The sequence below is a fragment of the Scyliorhinus torazame genome, chromosome 16 (assembly GCF_047496885.1).
Source record: "Scyliorhinus torazame isolate Kashiwa2021f chromosome 16, sScyTor2.1, whole genome shotgun sequence".
Classification (NCBI taxonomy): Eukaryota; Metazoa; Chordata; class Chondrichthyes; order Carcharhiniformes; family Scyliorhinidae; genus Scyliorhinus; species Scyliorhinus torazame.
In genome coordinates this window covers 118,480,893-118,493,542 of record NC_092722.1, presented here as the reverse complement: position 1 = coordinate 118,493,542, position 12,650 = coordinate 118,480,893, and the positions used below count along the sequence as shown (strand labels likewise).

The window sequence follows — 12,650 nt, the reverse complement described above, 5'->3', positions numbered from 1 at the left end:
GGATGGTAAAACAGTCCCGATGCAGTCTCACAAGACTGCCCCAGAGCAGACAGACTTTGTCAGCCCTTACACATAAGAGGACGTGCACAGCCAACCACCCCCCCACCCCCCCCCCCCCCTTTGATGGCAACCAAGTCCGACAAAGCAGCAGGAGTTAATGGAATTCATCCAGAATTCCTAAAGAACATTGGATTAATGGAAAGAAAGTCGCAAGGAAAACTGTTTACCAATATCCACAGCACAGACACTAATCTGGCACCAATCTAAGATCTTGGCTAGTACCAAGCCTGACAAGCGAGTCGACAACCCATGCAGCTATCACCCCATCACCCATCTCCCAATATTGGATAAGATCAATCATAGAATCCCTACAGTACAGGAAGAGGCTATTCGGCCCATCGGGTCTGCACCGAACCTCTGAAAGAACATCCTGCCATGGCCTACTCCCTAGCAACCCCACCTAAACTTTGCATTCTAAGGGGCAATTTAACATGGCCAATCTGCCTAACCTGCAGACCTTTGGACTGTGGGAGGAAACTAAAGTGCCTGGAGGAAACCCACGTAGACACAGAGAGAATGTGCAGACTCCGCATGGACAGTCGCTCAAGGTTGGAATTGAACCCGGGTCCCTGGCGCTGTGAGGCAGCAGTGCTAACTGTTGTGTTATGTACTCTGGGATAACACAGGCTGCAACTCGATGCAGCTTTGACCAAAAGATACTCCAGACTTTGAAGTAAGTTAAATGTGATTTATTGAACCGTGAGCACAGTTCTCTATGAGTTTGACTCTCCTGCTAATCTTGCTATAGTAACTCAGTCTAACTAACCAGTCTGCTGTAAGCCACGTGGTGGGTGTGATGCTTCTGATCTGCCCCTGTCCTACTCTCTTAAGTGTCGCCTGTGGAAAGAGACAGAGCATGTGTGCCCTGTCCTTATATATGGTTTGTGTAATGCCTCCTTGTGGTAGTATCACCTCTGGGTGTCCTGAATGCCCATTGGTCGTGTCCTATTCTGTGTGCTCATTAGCTGTATGTCTGCATATCATGACGTCTCTGGTGCTCCCTCTAATGCTTACTTTGTTGTAGTGTATTTACATTAACCCCTTGTGTATTTACAGTGATGCATATCACCACACTAACCACTGTGCCACCTGGAATTCTGCTTGCTAAACAGTCTGAGCCCCACCCTAGAAGTAGCAGCTAAACAGGAAGGTTTTTTTGCACAGGCCACAACTACTCTGAGCAGCTTCTGACACTATCCTCACATATTCATTAACAGCTATCTGCACTTTGGAGATCAAATCAACAGCCACACGTAACCAACAACAAGCTCCCACAGTCATGAGTCCTCACACTGGCTCTCTTCAACACTTATCAGTGCCCGCAGTCCCACAAAATCACTGCTCTTCACAAATGCTGTAGACTTGGCACTGGCTTTCCAGACTGAAGAACTCCAGGGCATTGAAAAAACACTCATGATGATTTATATTCTCTGGGCAGGGAAGAACTTCATGTCTAATTCTGTAGCCGATCACTGAACCACAACCCAATGCCAAAATATCTTGGCATCACTCTTGACCGGACATTGACCTACTGACACTGCCTCCGGAACCAAAGTAAAGACAAGAATTAATTTCATTTGGAAAATGGTGTGTACCACTTGGGACAGCAAAGCCAACACACTACGCATTACTTCACTCGCCCTGATCTGTCCAACAGCAGAATACGGTGCTCAGTCTGGTTCCAGAGGAACCACACACATGTGTAGATATCCACCTCCGGGAAGTCATGAGGCTTATTTCTGGGATATTGAAACCAACACAGCTAGAGTGGTTTCCTGTTCCAGCGCATATCGAATCTCCTGAGGTCTACAGCAAAAACACCCTCCTCAAAGAACACCATTGGCTGGCAGCTAACAAAGTATTCCCACTGACACAGGACACACATACTCATCTGAAATCCCGTAATCCTATTGGAACACACTTCACACCCTACAAATCGATGACAGCTCCACCTCTCAAAAGGGGACCTCCTGGCTGAGTGCAAAGCATCACCAGTCACAACCTGGGAACTGAACCCAGGCAGTGAAGTCCCAGGTTTCAACCTTTCACGAGAAATCAAGCACTTGAGGACGGACCAGGGAAGATGTGACCCACTTGCTCCAAAAGTGGAACATGAGGAACAGCTCAGGTTATGACGGTGGCCACCATTTCCTGTCCTGAGAGATCCATTCCCAGTGCATCAGCTGAAGCCATTTGAATGGATTGTTAACCTCGACATTAAACTATAACTACTTTCTAGTCAAACGAGTAAAAAAATTTAAAGGTGCGATATAAACACAAGTTGCTGTTGTTGTAATAATAATAAAAAAGGCCATTGAGAATAATCCAATTAGGTCATGAAGGCTCTGTTTGCTTTCCAATTCCATTTCCAATTGATGCTTTGGATGGTTGATGGTGAAAGTGTGAGGCTCGAACAGTTCAAGGCACAAGGACAGGGATATACTCAACCAGAGATGGTAACCTTATCTCCATGCGAGGGATCAAACTAGTATGTGTCTATTTTCTAATGGTCAACTCCCTTGGGAAGGAGAGGAGAGGTGAATTGGGTCTTGAATGAATAAATTAAAAGGAGCCTTCTCATTGCCTCGAGTTATCCAAAGTCCTCCGCAGGCAGGGGGAGATTTATTTTTTGAAATTAGGATACGATTGTGTTAGTTCCAAGTTGACTCTGAGACACATGAGGTGAACGCACCAAAAAAATGCAAACAGCCCTCTGTGGCAGTCTCAGTAACCAAACCCTGAGCCAAGTAACTCCAAAGCTCTCTAAAGAAATGTCTGTGCTTGACCAGCCACTCTGGGGTCATGGTTGTTGAAAGGGCAGAGATGTCACTGGGAGCTGGGATATTTCCTACTCTCTTCCAAACAAGCTTCAGGCCAAAATATTACTGGGTAGGGTGTGCCAACTGAAAAGGCAGCAGCCACTTTACCGGCAGCATGGTGGCACAGTGGTTAGCACTGCTGCCTCACAGCTCCAGTGATCCAGGTTCAATTCCGGACTGGGGTCACTGGCTGTGTGGAGTTTGCACATTCTTCTCGTGTCTACGTGGGTTTCCTCTAGGTGCTCCGGTTTCCTCCCACAGTCCAAAGATATACAAGTTAGGTGGATGGGCCAAGTTAAATTGCCCCTTTGTGTCCAAATGGTAGGGTAGGGTGGGGTTGCTGTGTTGCGGGGATGAGGTGGGGACGTGGGCTGTCTTGGATTACTCCAAGGGTTTGTTCTGATTCGGACACAATGTAATTAAGAGAACAATGACAGAAGTTCATCTACTCTACTGTATTGATAAGAATAACATGATATAAGAATATAATATAAGAATAATATAAGATAAGAATACAACACAAGAATCTCATGCCCATCAGCTCGTCGGGGACCCCGGTGTCGATGGCAGTTTCGAGGTTCGGCTCCTGGCACCTGTCAGGACTCAGGTCTGAGGTGAAGTCCAACGAATGAGCAGAAGGGCCTAATATTTATCAGTCGAGGAAAGATAAGTGGCTGGGAAAGTCAGCAAGATGTTGCAAATATTTGGATAAATAAAGTATTAAACAAGCATAGCTTGGCATGCGAATGCCTGAGTTTGAACACCTGGCACTTTAGGTCCCAGTCAACATCCTGGCCCTGGAAGGCTGCCAAGTATCCTCACAGTGGACAGAATTAACCCCATTGCTTACATGGGCTTAAGTGGGGTGCTCTTTCCAGGGGCTGGTACAGACCCGATGGGCCGAGTGGCCTCCTTCAGCACTGTAAATTCTATGCACCATTTCAATCCCTTGGAGATCTTGCATCCCTTGCACCTACCGGTCTACATCTGCATTTCTATAAATGGGTTGTATCTTACAGTGATACAGCAGATTCTGCATATAAAGCAAACAGGAACTGTATCAATATAAATTTATCAGTAGCTTAGTTTGTAGATTTATAATCAAAGTATACATAAATTAAATAGGCAGTAAAATAAGTACAGTTAAGTGAGTGGGCAAAATATTTGGCAAATGGAATGTAATGTGGGAAAATGTGAACTTGTCCACTTTGGCAGGAAGAATAGAAATGCAGCAATTTATCTAAATTGCGGAACTCTGAGGTACAGAGTGTGTTGGTATTTATAAAGCAAGTTTGTACAGAATGTTATGCATGACCTCCAATCACTAGGTGACAGTGTAAACCCATCAAGTGACTCTGTGCTTGGGGAATTGGGGGTAGGTCGTGCTGGAGGATAGACGTATTTTGCAGTAGTTCCACAATAGTTAATTGGTGTTAGTAATTTATTATTTTATTTATCCTAATTATCTTATCACGCAGTTGTTCTACAATAAATTATTTAAATTAAATGTTCTGTAGTTCATCATTCACTTCGGCCAGTCTACAGAACATTACACAGAGATATCTGGGTGTCCTGGAACATAGGGCAGCACGGTAGCATTGTGGATAGCACAATTGCTTCACAGCTCCAGGGTCACAGGTTTGATTCCGTCTTGGGTCACTGTCTGTGTGGAGTCTGCACATCCTCCCCATGTGTGCGTGGGTTTCCTCCGGGTGCTCCGGTTTCCTCCCACAGTCCAAACATGTGCAGGTTAGGTGGATTGGCCATGATAAATTGCCCTTAGTGTCCAAAATTGCCCTTAGTGTTGGGTGGGGTTACTGGGTTATGGGATAGGGTGGAGATGTTGACCTTGGGTGGGGTGCTCTTTCCAAGAGCCGGTGCAGACTCGATGGGCCAAATGGCCTCCTTCTGCACTGAAAATTCTATGATAATCTATGAATCACAAAATGTTAATATGTAGGCACAACAAGTGATTAGGAAAGCAGATGGAATGTTACGTTTTTTGCAAGAGGAATGGAATATAAAAGTAGGGATGTTTCAGTTGTACAAGGCATTGGTGAGGCCACATTTAAAGAACCAAGTACAATTTTGGTCTCCTTTTTAAAAAAAAATACATAATTGGATCGAGAGCAGTTCAGAAAAGGCCCTTTCGACTGCTTCCTGGGGGATCTTTTATGAGAGAAAGTTGGACAGGTTTGACCTGTATCCTTTGGAGTTTAGAAGAATGAGAGGTGATCTTATTGACAGGGTGGCACAGTGGTTAGCATTGCTGCCGCATAGCATCAGGGACCCGGGTCCGGCCTTGGGTGGAGTTCTCTTTCCCGGAGATTGGTGGAGGCAGGGTTATTGGATATTTTTAGAGCAGAGGTAGATAGCTTATTGGTTAACAAGGGGGGTGATAGGTTATCGGGGGTAGACAGGAATGAGGAGTTGAGGTCACAATCAGATCAGCCACAATCTTATTGAATGGTGGAACCGGCTCGAGGGGCTGAATGGCCTACTCCTGCCCCTAGTTCTTATGTTTACAACACATTAGTGCTGAAGTATTTTTCTCTCAGAGATGAATGGGGCAATATTTGGGGCAAGTTTATTAGTGGGTTTATTTTTATCAGATCTAACTCTTACTGCATGATGTGTGCCGATGCATTCTGCCTGTGATTTATTCGCTCTGTTGAATGTGACTAGCAGCAGTAACAGTAAGTATTTTTATAACTAACAACGCTAAATATTCTCACAGGCAGAATAGTCCTGTTACAAGGAGAGGTCACAGATGATTATGGTCTGAATTATCCTTATCGATGAGATTCAAAGGCAGCACAATGGCCCTGTGGGTAGCACTGCTGCCGCTTGGCACCGAGGTCCCAGGTCCGATCCCAGCCCTGGGCCACTGAAGTGTGGAGTTTGCACATTCTACCTTTGTTGGCGGGGTTTTCACCCCAGAACCCAAAGATGCCCAGGGTAGGTGGATTGGCCACGCTAAATTGCCCTTTAATTGGAAAAGTGAATTGGGTACTCTAAATTTATTTTTTTTAAATAAATCAGATTCAAAAAGAAACCAAGAGAAAATAATGGGTAGTATTTACAATGTCAAAATCCTGGAATTCATAATCACTATCAATCCCCGCACCTACCTGCCCCACTGTTCTTTTTCACTCATCCCGCAGCAACAGGACTGCACTGGTTAAAGTCAGCAACTAGATTATCCAGTCTGAGGTCCCCAGTTTTTCTGCAAATTTCAATATGGCCAATTACTCTATCTTCCTGTACCAGCTCGCCTCAGTGCTTTCTATACCACTGTTACCTGTCTGGGTACGGCCAGCACATCTCCTGAAATAACCTCTTTGCCGACCCCAGAATTGTCATTTTTGGGTCCTCTCCCACATGCTGCTCCTCAGCAATGTTATCCATCAGCTCAGGCTTTGCTTCCACAAATATGCCAATGGCATCTACCTCAACCACTGTGTACCCATCATGAATTACCAGCTCTGAAACCCTAATGGCTGAGCTATAATTTTCGATAGCTTGTCACGGGATGAAAACAAAGCAAGTTGGTCAATGACCGCCAGGAATATTCAACTCTATATCAAAGTCCGATTCACCTGTCTTGCTCCTTGATCCAGCTGAACTTGATGATGCACAAGCTTTTGATCTTTGACTCTGCACTCTGCAGTGAGTTTTCACCTTAACATTCAATCCATCTCAATGGGATCTCACACACTGTCCCTGAACACACTGGGTCCTCACACAGTGTCCCTGATCACACTGTGTTCTCACACATGGTCCCAGAACTCACTGGGTTCTCACACATGGTCCCAGAACTCACTGGGTTCTCACATGCTATCCCTGACCTCACTGGGTTCTCACACACTGCCCCTGATCTCACTGGGCTCTCACACACTGTCCCTGATCACACTGTGTTCTCACACACTGTCCCTGAACTCACTGGGCTCTCACACAGTCCCTGATCTCAATGGGCTCTCACACACTGTCCCTGATCTCACTGGGTTCTTACACACAGTCCCTGACCTCACTGGGTTCTCACACACTGTCCCTGATCTCACTGGGTTCTCACACACAGTCCCTGACCTCACTGGGTTCTCACACACAGTCCCTGACCTCACTGGGTTCTCACACACTGTCCCTGATCTCACTGGGTTCTCACACACAGTCCCTGACCTCACTGGGTTCTCACACACAGTCCCTGACCTCACTGGGTTCTCACACACAGTCCCTGACCTCACTGGGTTCTCACACACTGTCCCTGATCTCACTGGGTTCTCACACACAGTCCCTGACCTCACTGGGTTCTCACACACAGTCCCTGACCTCACTGGGTTCTCACACAATGTCCCTGATCACACTGGGCTCTCACACACTGTCCCTGATCATGCTGTGTTCTCACACACTGTCCCTGAACTCACTGTGTTCTCACACACTGTCCCTGATCACACTGGGTTCTCACACACAGTCCCTGATCACACTGGGCTCTCACACAGTCCCTGATCTCACTGGGTTCTCACACACTGTCCCTGATCTCACTGGGCTCTCACACACTGTCCCTGATCACACTGGGCTCTCACACACAGTCCCTGACCTCACTGGGTTCTCACACACTGTCCCTGATCTCACTGGGCTCTCACACACTGTCCCTGATCACACTGGGCTCTCACACACAGTCCCTGACCTCACTGGGCTCTCACACACAGTCCCTGACCTCACTGTGTTCTCACACACAGTCCCTGACCTCACTGGGCTCTCACACAGTCCCTGATCTCACTGGGCTCTCACACACTGTCCCTGATCACACTGGGTTCTCACACACTGTCCCTGAACCCACTGGGTTCTCACACAGTCCCTGATCTCACTGGGTTCTCACACACTGTCCCTGAACTCACTAGGCTCTCACACACAGTCCCTGATCTCACTGGGCTCTCACACACTGTCCCTGATCTCACTGGGCTCTCACACACTGTCCCTGACCTCAATGGGCTCTCGCACAGTCCCTGATCTCACTGGGCTCTCACACACTGTCCCTGATCTCACTGGGCTCTCACACACTGTCCCTGATCTCACTGGGCTCTCACACACTGTCCCTGATCACACTGGGCTCTCACACGCTGTCCCTGATCAAACTGGGTTCTCACACAGTCCCTGATCTCACTGGGCTCTCACACACTGTCCCTGATCACACTGGGCTCTCACACGCTGTCCCTGATCAAACTGGGTTCTCACACAGTCCCTGATCTCACTGGGTTCTCACACACTGTCCCTGATCTTACTGGGCTCTCACACACTGTCCCTGATCTCATTGGGTTCTCACACACTGTCCCTGAACTCACTGGGCTCTCACACACTGTCCCTGATCTCACTGGGCTCTCACACACCGTCCCTGATCTCAATGGGTTCTCACACACTGTCCCTGATCTCACTGGGTTCTCACACACTGTCCCTGAACTCACTGGGTTCTCACACACTGTCCCTGAACTCACTGGGTTCTCACACACTCTCCCTGAACTCACTGGGCTCTCACACACTGTCCCTGATCTCACTGGGTTCTCACACACTGTCCCTGATCTCACTGGGCTCTCACACACTGTCCCTGATCACACTGGGTTCTCACACACAGTCCCTGATCTCAATGGGTTCTCACACACTGTCCCTGATCTCACTGGGTTCTCACACACTGTCCCTGATCTCAATGGGTTATCACACACTGTCCCTGATCTCAATAGGTTCTCACACACTGTCCCTGATCTCACTGGGCTCTCACACACTGTCCCTGATCTCCCATCCCGAAGCATTGATCAGTAAATATTCCTTTTTCCCCAGGGCATGCATTCCAGTTCCTACCCAATACACCATTTGATTTATATTTCACTTCAGGTCAGCACTTTCACAGAATAAGGAGAACCTTTTTTTTCAAAATTGTAACACAATTAGATTGAATTAGAGAACATTGCTTGTAACATGAATCAGTATAAGACTGTCTCATTAGTGTCTTCAATTCAATATGTGCATGCTTTAGGCTCAGCTTTGGAAAAATGTTAAGAATTCTAATCAAATGAAAATATTAATTAGTTGCACAAAGCCTGCACAGATTCATAGTGAGAATTGGAGTGAAATAATGAAGAGTTGAAAACACCATGATTGTCTATTGCCACTCTGACTCGTTGTTGAATTTCTTCTCTTTTCTATACAGGCTCTATAGGACGTTCAAGGACAGCAAATATTTATATATGTTAATGGAGGCTTGCCTTGGTGGAGAGCTGTGGACGATTCTCAGGGACAGGTATGGAGTGAAAGAAATTCTTTTTCTACAGAATTGGCTTTCAATATGCCTATGCGTTGACCAATACGGCAGCTTTTACCAAAACGGTAGCTATTTCCAACACTGTTGGAATGGCCGGTTTCTGAGTAACAGCCTTTGTTCAGTGGCTAGCACTCTTATCGCCAAAGTCAGGAGTCTCTGAGTTCAACTCCTACACCAGACATTTGAGCACAAAATTGAAGCTGACCCACCTGTAGTACAGTACTTTATTAGGTGAATGCAAATCCCCGAAGCCAAGCAATAGCCTCCTGAATTGCTGAGTTTAGGGTGGTCAGTCTACCACCTAGTCTGTAGAGGAGCCACTCCTCCCTAATGTGAAGCATGATTTGTGTCGCTCCACAAGTAATGAAGAGGTTTGTACTCTGACCCCAGCGGTGGAGGTTGGCTGCACAGTGGCCCTGGCCTGTCCTGATCCTGTTTTGCAAGGACCACTGTCACCACCATTCAGTTCAAAGCCATTAGACAAATGGGGTTTGTCACAAGGAATTTGTTAGTGTCTTCCCGTGTTTCCCATTCCTTGATCCACAAGATGTCTGCTGGGAGACCTTGGCCCGGAAGGCTGTTCCATACGCGGCTCCAAGATTGAAGGTGGGCAGTAGGTAAATTGAACAGGTCATCATGGAGTGGGTAGGTGAGGAGCAACATGGATAGTATCAACCAGTATGTGGGTTTCTGTCAGTCAGCAGATGTGTGGGGGAGTGATGTTTGTGAGGACAGGAAACCAGGAGAGAGATGTGCCAAAAGTTCCTGTTTCTTTTTTTATGCATTCAATGGATGTGGGCTTCACTGGCTAGGCCAGCATTTATTGAGCATCCCTACTTGCCCTTGCGCAGGTGGTGGTGAGCTGCCTTCTTGAACCACTGCAGTCCCTGTGGTGTAGGTACATCCACAGTGCTGTTAGGGAGGAAGTTCCAGGAATTTGAATCAGTGACAGTGATGGAACGGTGATATACGTCCAAGACAGGATGGTGTGTGGCTTGGAGGGGAAGTTTCAGGTAGTGATGTTTCCATGTGATGCACATTGAGTGTCAACAAGATGTGTATGTGTGGTGTCCTGATCGCATTTAAGCCCCAACCAACATCAAAAACAGGAGACCTGGATTTATTTGTGAGCTTACTCTGTGAAAATTGGTTCCTGTCTTTCCTATACTGCAATAACGACCACATTCAAATGAGCTTCGTGGGTCACAGAATGCTTTGGGATGTACTGAATTTGCGAAACGAAAGCCTTTTTCACAGATATCTCAATTTTAAAACGTTTTACAGAAATTGATCTGTAACAGATTGGACATTCATGATCGTCAGGGTATTTTTGTTTTGTGCTGAGCTATATCAAGTTTGAAAAACTCATGGGCGGCACGTGGCACAGTGGTTATCACTGCTGCCTACAGCAGTGAGGACCCGGGTTCAAATCCCAGCAATGGGTCACTGTCCATGCGGTGTTTGCACATTCTCCCCTTGTCTGCGTGGGTTTCACCTACACAACCCAAAATTGTGCAGGGTAGGTGGATTGGCCACGCTCAATTGCCCTTTAATTGGGAAAACAAATAATTGTGTACTCTAAATTTATTAAAAAACAGTTTGGAAAACTCTAATCCTTTTAGCCAGATCCTAAATTTTTCAACCAAAGATTTAGTAATTGACCAGCCCATCTCTCGTGTCATGTTCATGTGAAACGGTAGAGAGTGTGGACCATAACCTCAGGGTGCAGTCATAAATCAGCATTAAAGGCAGTCTCTATTCACAGTGGAGATGCATATGTTTGTGTGTCGTGTTGTAATGACATCATCTCACCAATGGTGGCACTGCAGAGGGAGACAGCTGAACCTGGTGGGAAGTATGATAAACCTAAATAAGTACGGGTGAATAAGTACCTTTTTACCAAATTCATCTCATGTGCTGCGATTGCAAAACTTTGTTTGATCTTCAAAAATATCACGTCATTAAAACACAGAGCTGGTGTGACATATTAACACAAGAACACATGGTCAATCTAACCTGCTTCGCCATTCAGTACTATTGTGGCTGCGCTCAGGTTCCAGCTCTACTTCCCTGCCCGCTCCCCATCTCCCTTAATTCTCTGAGAGACCAAGCATCGGTCTATCCCAGCCTGAAATGTAGTCAATGGTGGAGCAACCACAACACTCTGGGGGAGAGAATTCCCAAGATTCACAACTCTTTGAAGGAATTCCTTCCTACCTCAGTCTTAAATAATCCTGAGACTGTACTTTAAATTCCCCGACCAGCAAAAACAATCTAGCAGCATCCACCCTCTTCGAACACAGCGAGGACAAACTAACCCTACCAACTGCAACCCTCCAGCCCTCACCCTGCTCCAACTCTTCCCATCATCCTTCTAAGCGCAACAGGAGGGGAACAACAAAGAGCAGCCCCCCACCACTCCCCTCCCCGTCCATCCTCCACCACAAGGATTGTCAGACAATATTAGACCCAAATACATTTAGGATAAGGATCCCACGTTCAACGTTCGGTTTAACATGATATAAACGTATTAATTCAGGATAATCAATGATACAAGTCATCACACCCACATTATTTACTTCCCTCTAAACGGAAAGAATTGACAAGATCAAACGGACAACCACATGATCAACAAGGAGCAAATTCCAGGATAATAACCGAAATGCAGAAATGCAAGGCAGGTCTCAGGATATAGGCTTCTCCACTGGCGCACAAATAAAGCCAGTGGAGAAGGCAGGATCAGTATCAATGACCACTCTTCACGATCTCTCAAGGAATCCAACAATCGAAGCACAAGGCACCATCACTTCCGCCATGCTATCTCAGCAGAATCCAGGTAGTCAGTAACTTAGGCGCCAGCCAGGAGTATGACTCAATCGACTCGACCATCCCCAACCCCTCATGACCGACATCCGGAACAGGACAACACAGGACCAGTGATCGGAAGGCCACAAAGACAGGATTAGACGTGCTCCATCGACTTTCTCCAATGCAAGGACCTCCTCGTGCGTCTCCATTACCTCCACAAAAACACCTCGCAACTCTTGGAATTGGGCCCTTGAGGCACGATCAATTGGACAAAGACGATAGTTGAATCCAACTGAGGCTTTATGGCTATCAGATGTGTGGCCTCCTACAGCAGCTGGTGAAATGGCTGCTACCTGGAGGCCACGCATATTTATACCCCGCCTCCTGGGCAGAGCCAGCAGGCAGGGACTACCGGCGAACCTGTAGTACAGGTCCTACCGTACAATACCTAATACAGGTTCAACAGTGGTTTACCACATTCACCCCCAGTTAAAAATTGAGTCCAACGGGGGTGGTGGATAACTATGTACAACAATGAGTTAATATTTACAAGATTTGAGCAACAAATGTCCTTTGATGTCCGGTGGACCGGCCAGAGTTTTAGCCGGTCCGAGGCTTTGATGTTCCTCTGGGAGCGACGCAGTGGTGTCGGC

At 46.7% G+C, this 12,650-nt stretch overlaps 1 protein-coding gene across 5 annotated transcripts in view; it reads left to right on the top strand.

The window, feature by feature from the left end:
• The window catches only part of LOC140393014 (cGMP-dependent protein kinase 1), a 1,245,261-nt gene that overhangs the window by 1,196,082 nt on the left and 36,529 nt on the right, over nucleotides 1-12,650 (top strand). For all 5 annotated transcript variants that reach the window (XM_072478937.1, XM_072478935.1, XM_072478938.1 and 2 more), the window contains one exon: nucleotides 9,079-9,168. In XM_072478937.1, the coding sequence (XP_072335038.1) occupies nucleotides 9,079-9,168 (90 nt within the window). The remainder of the gene's footprint in view (nucleotides 1-9,078; nucleotides 9,169-12,650) is intronic.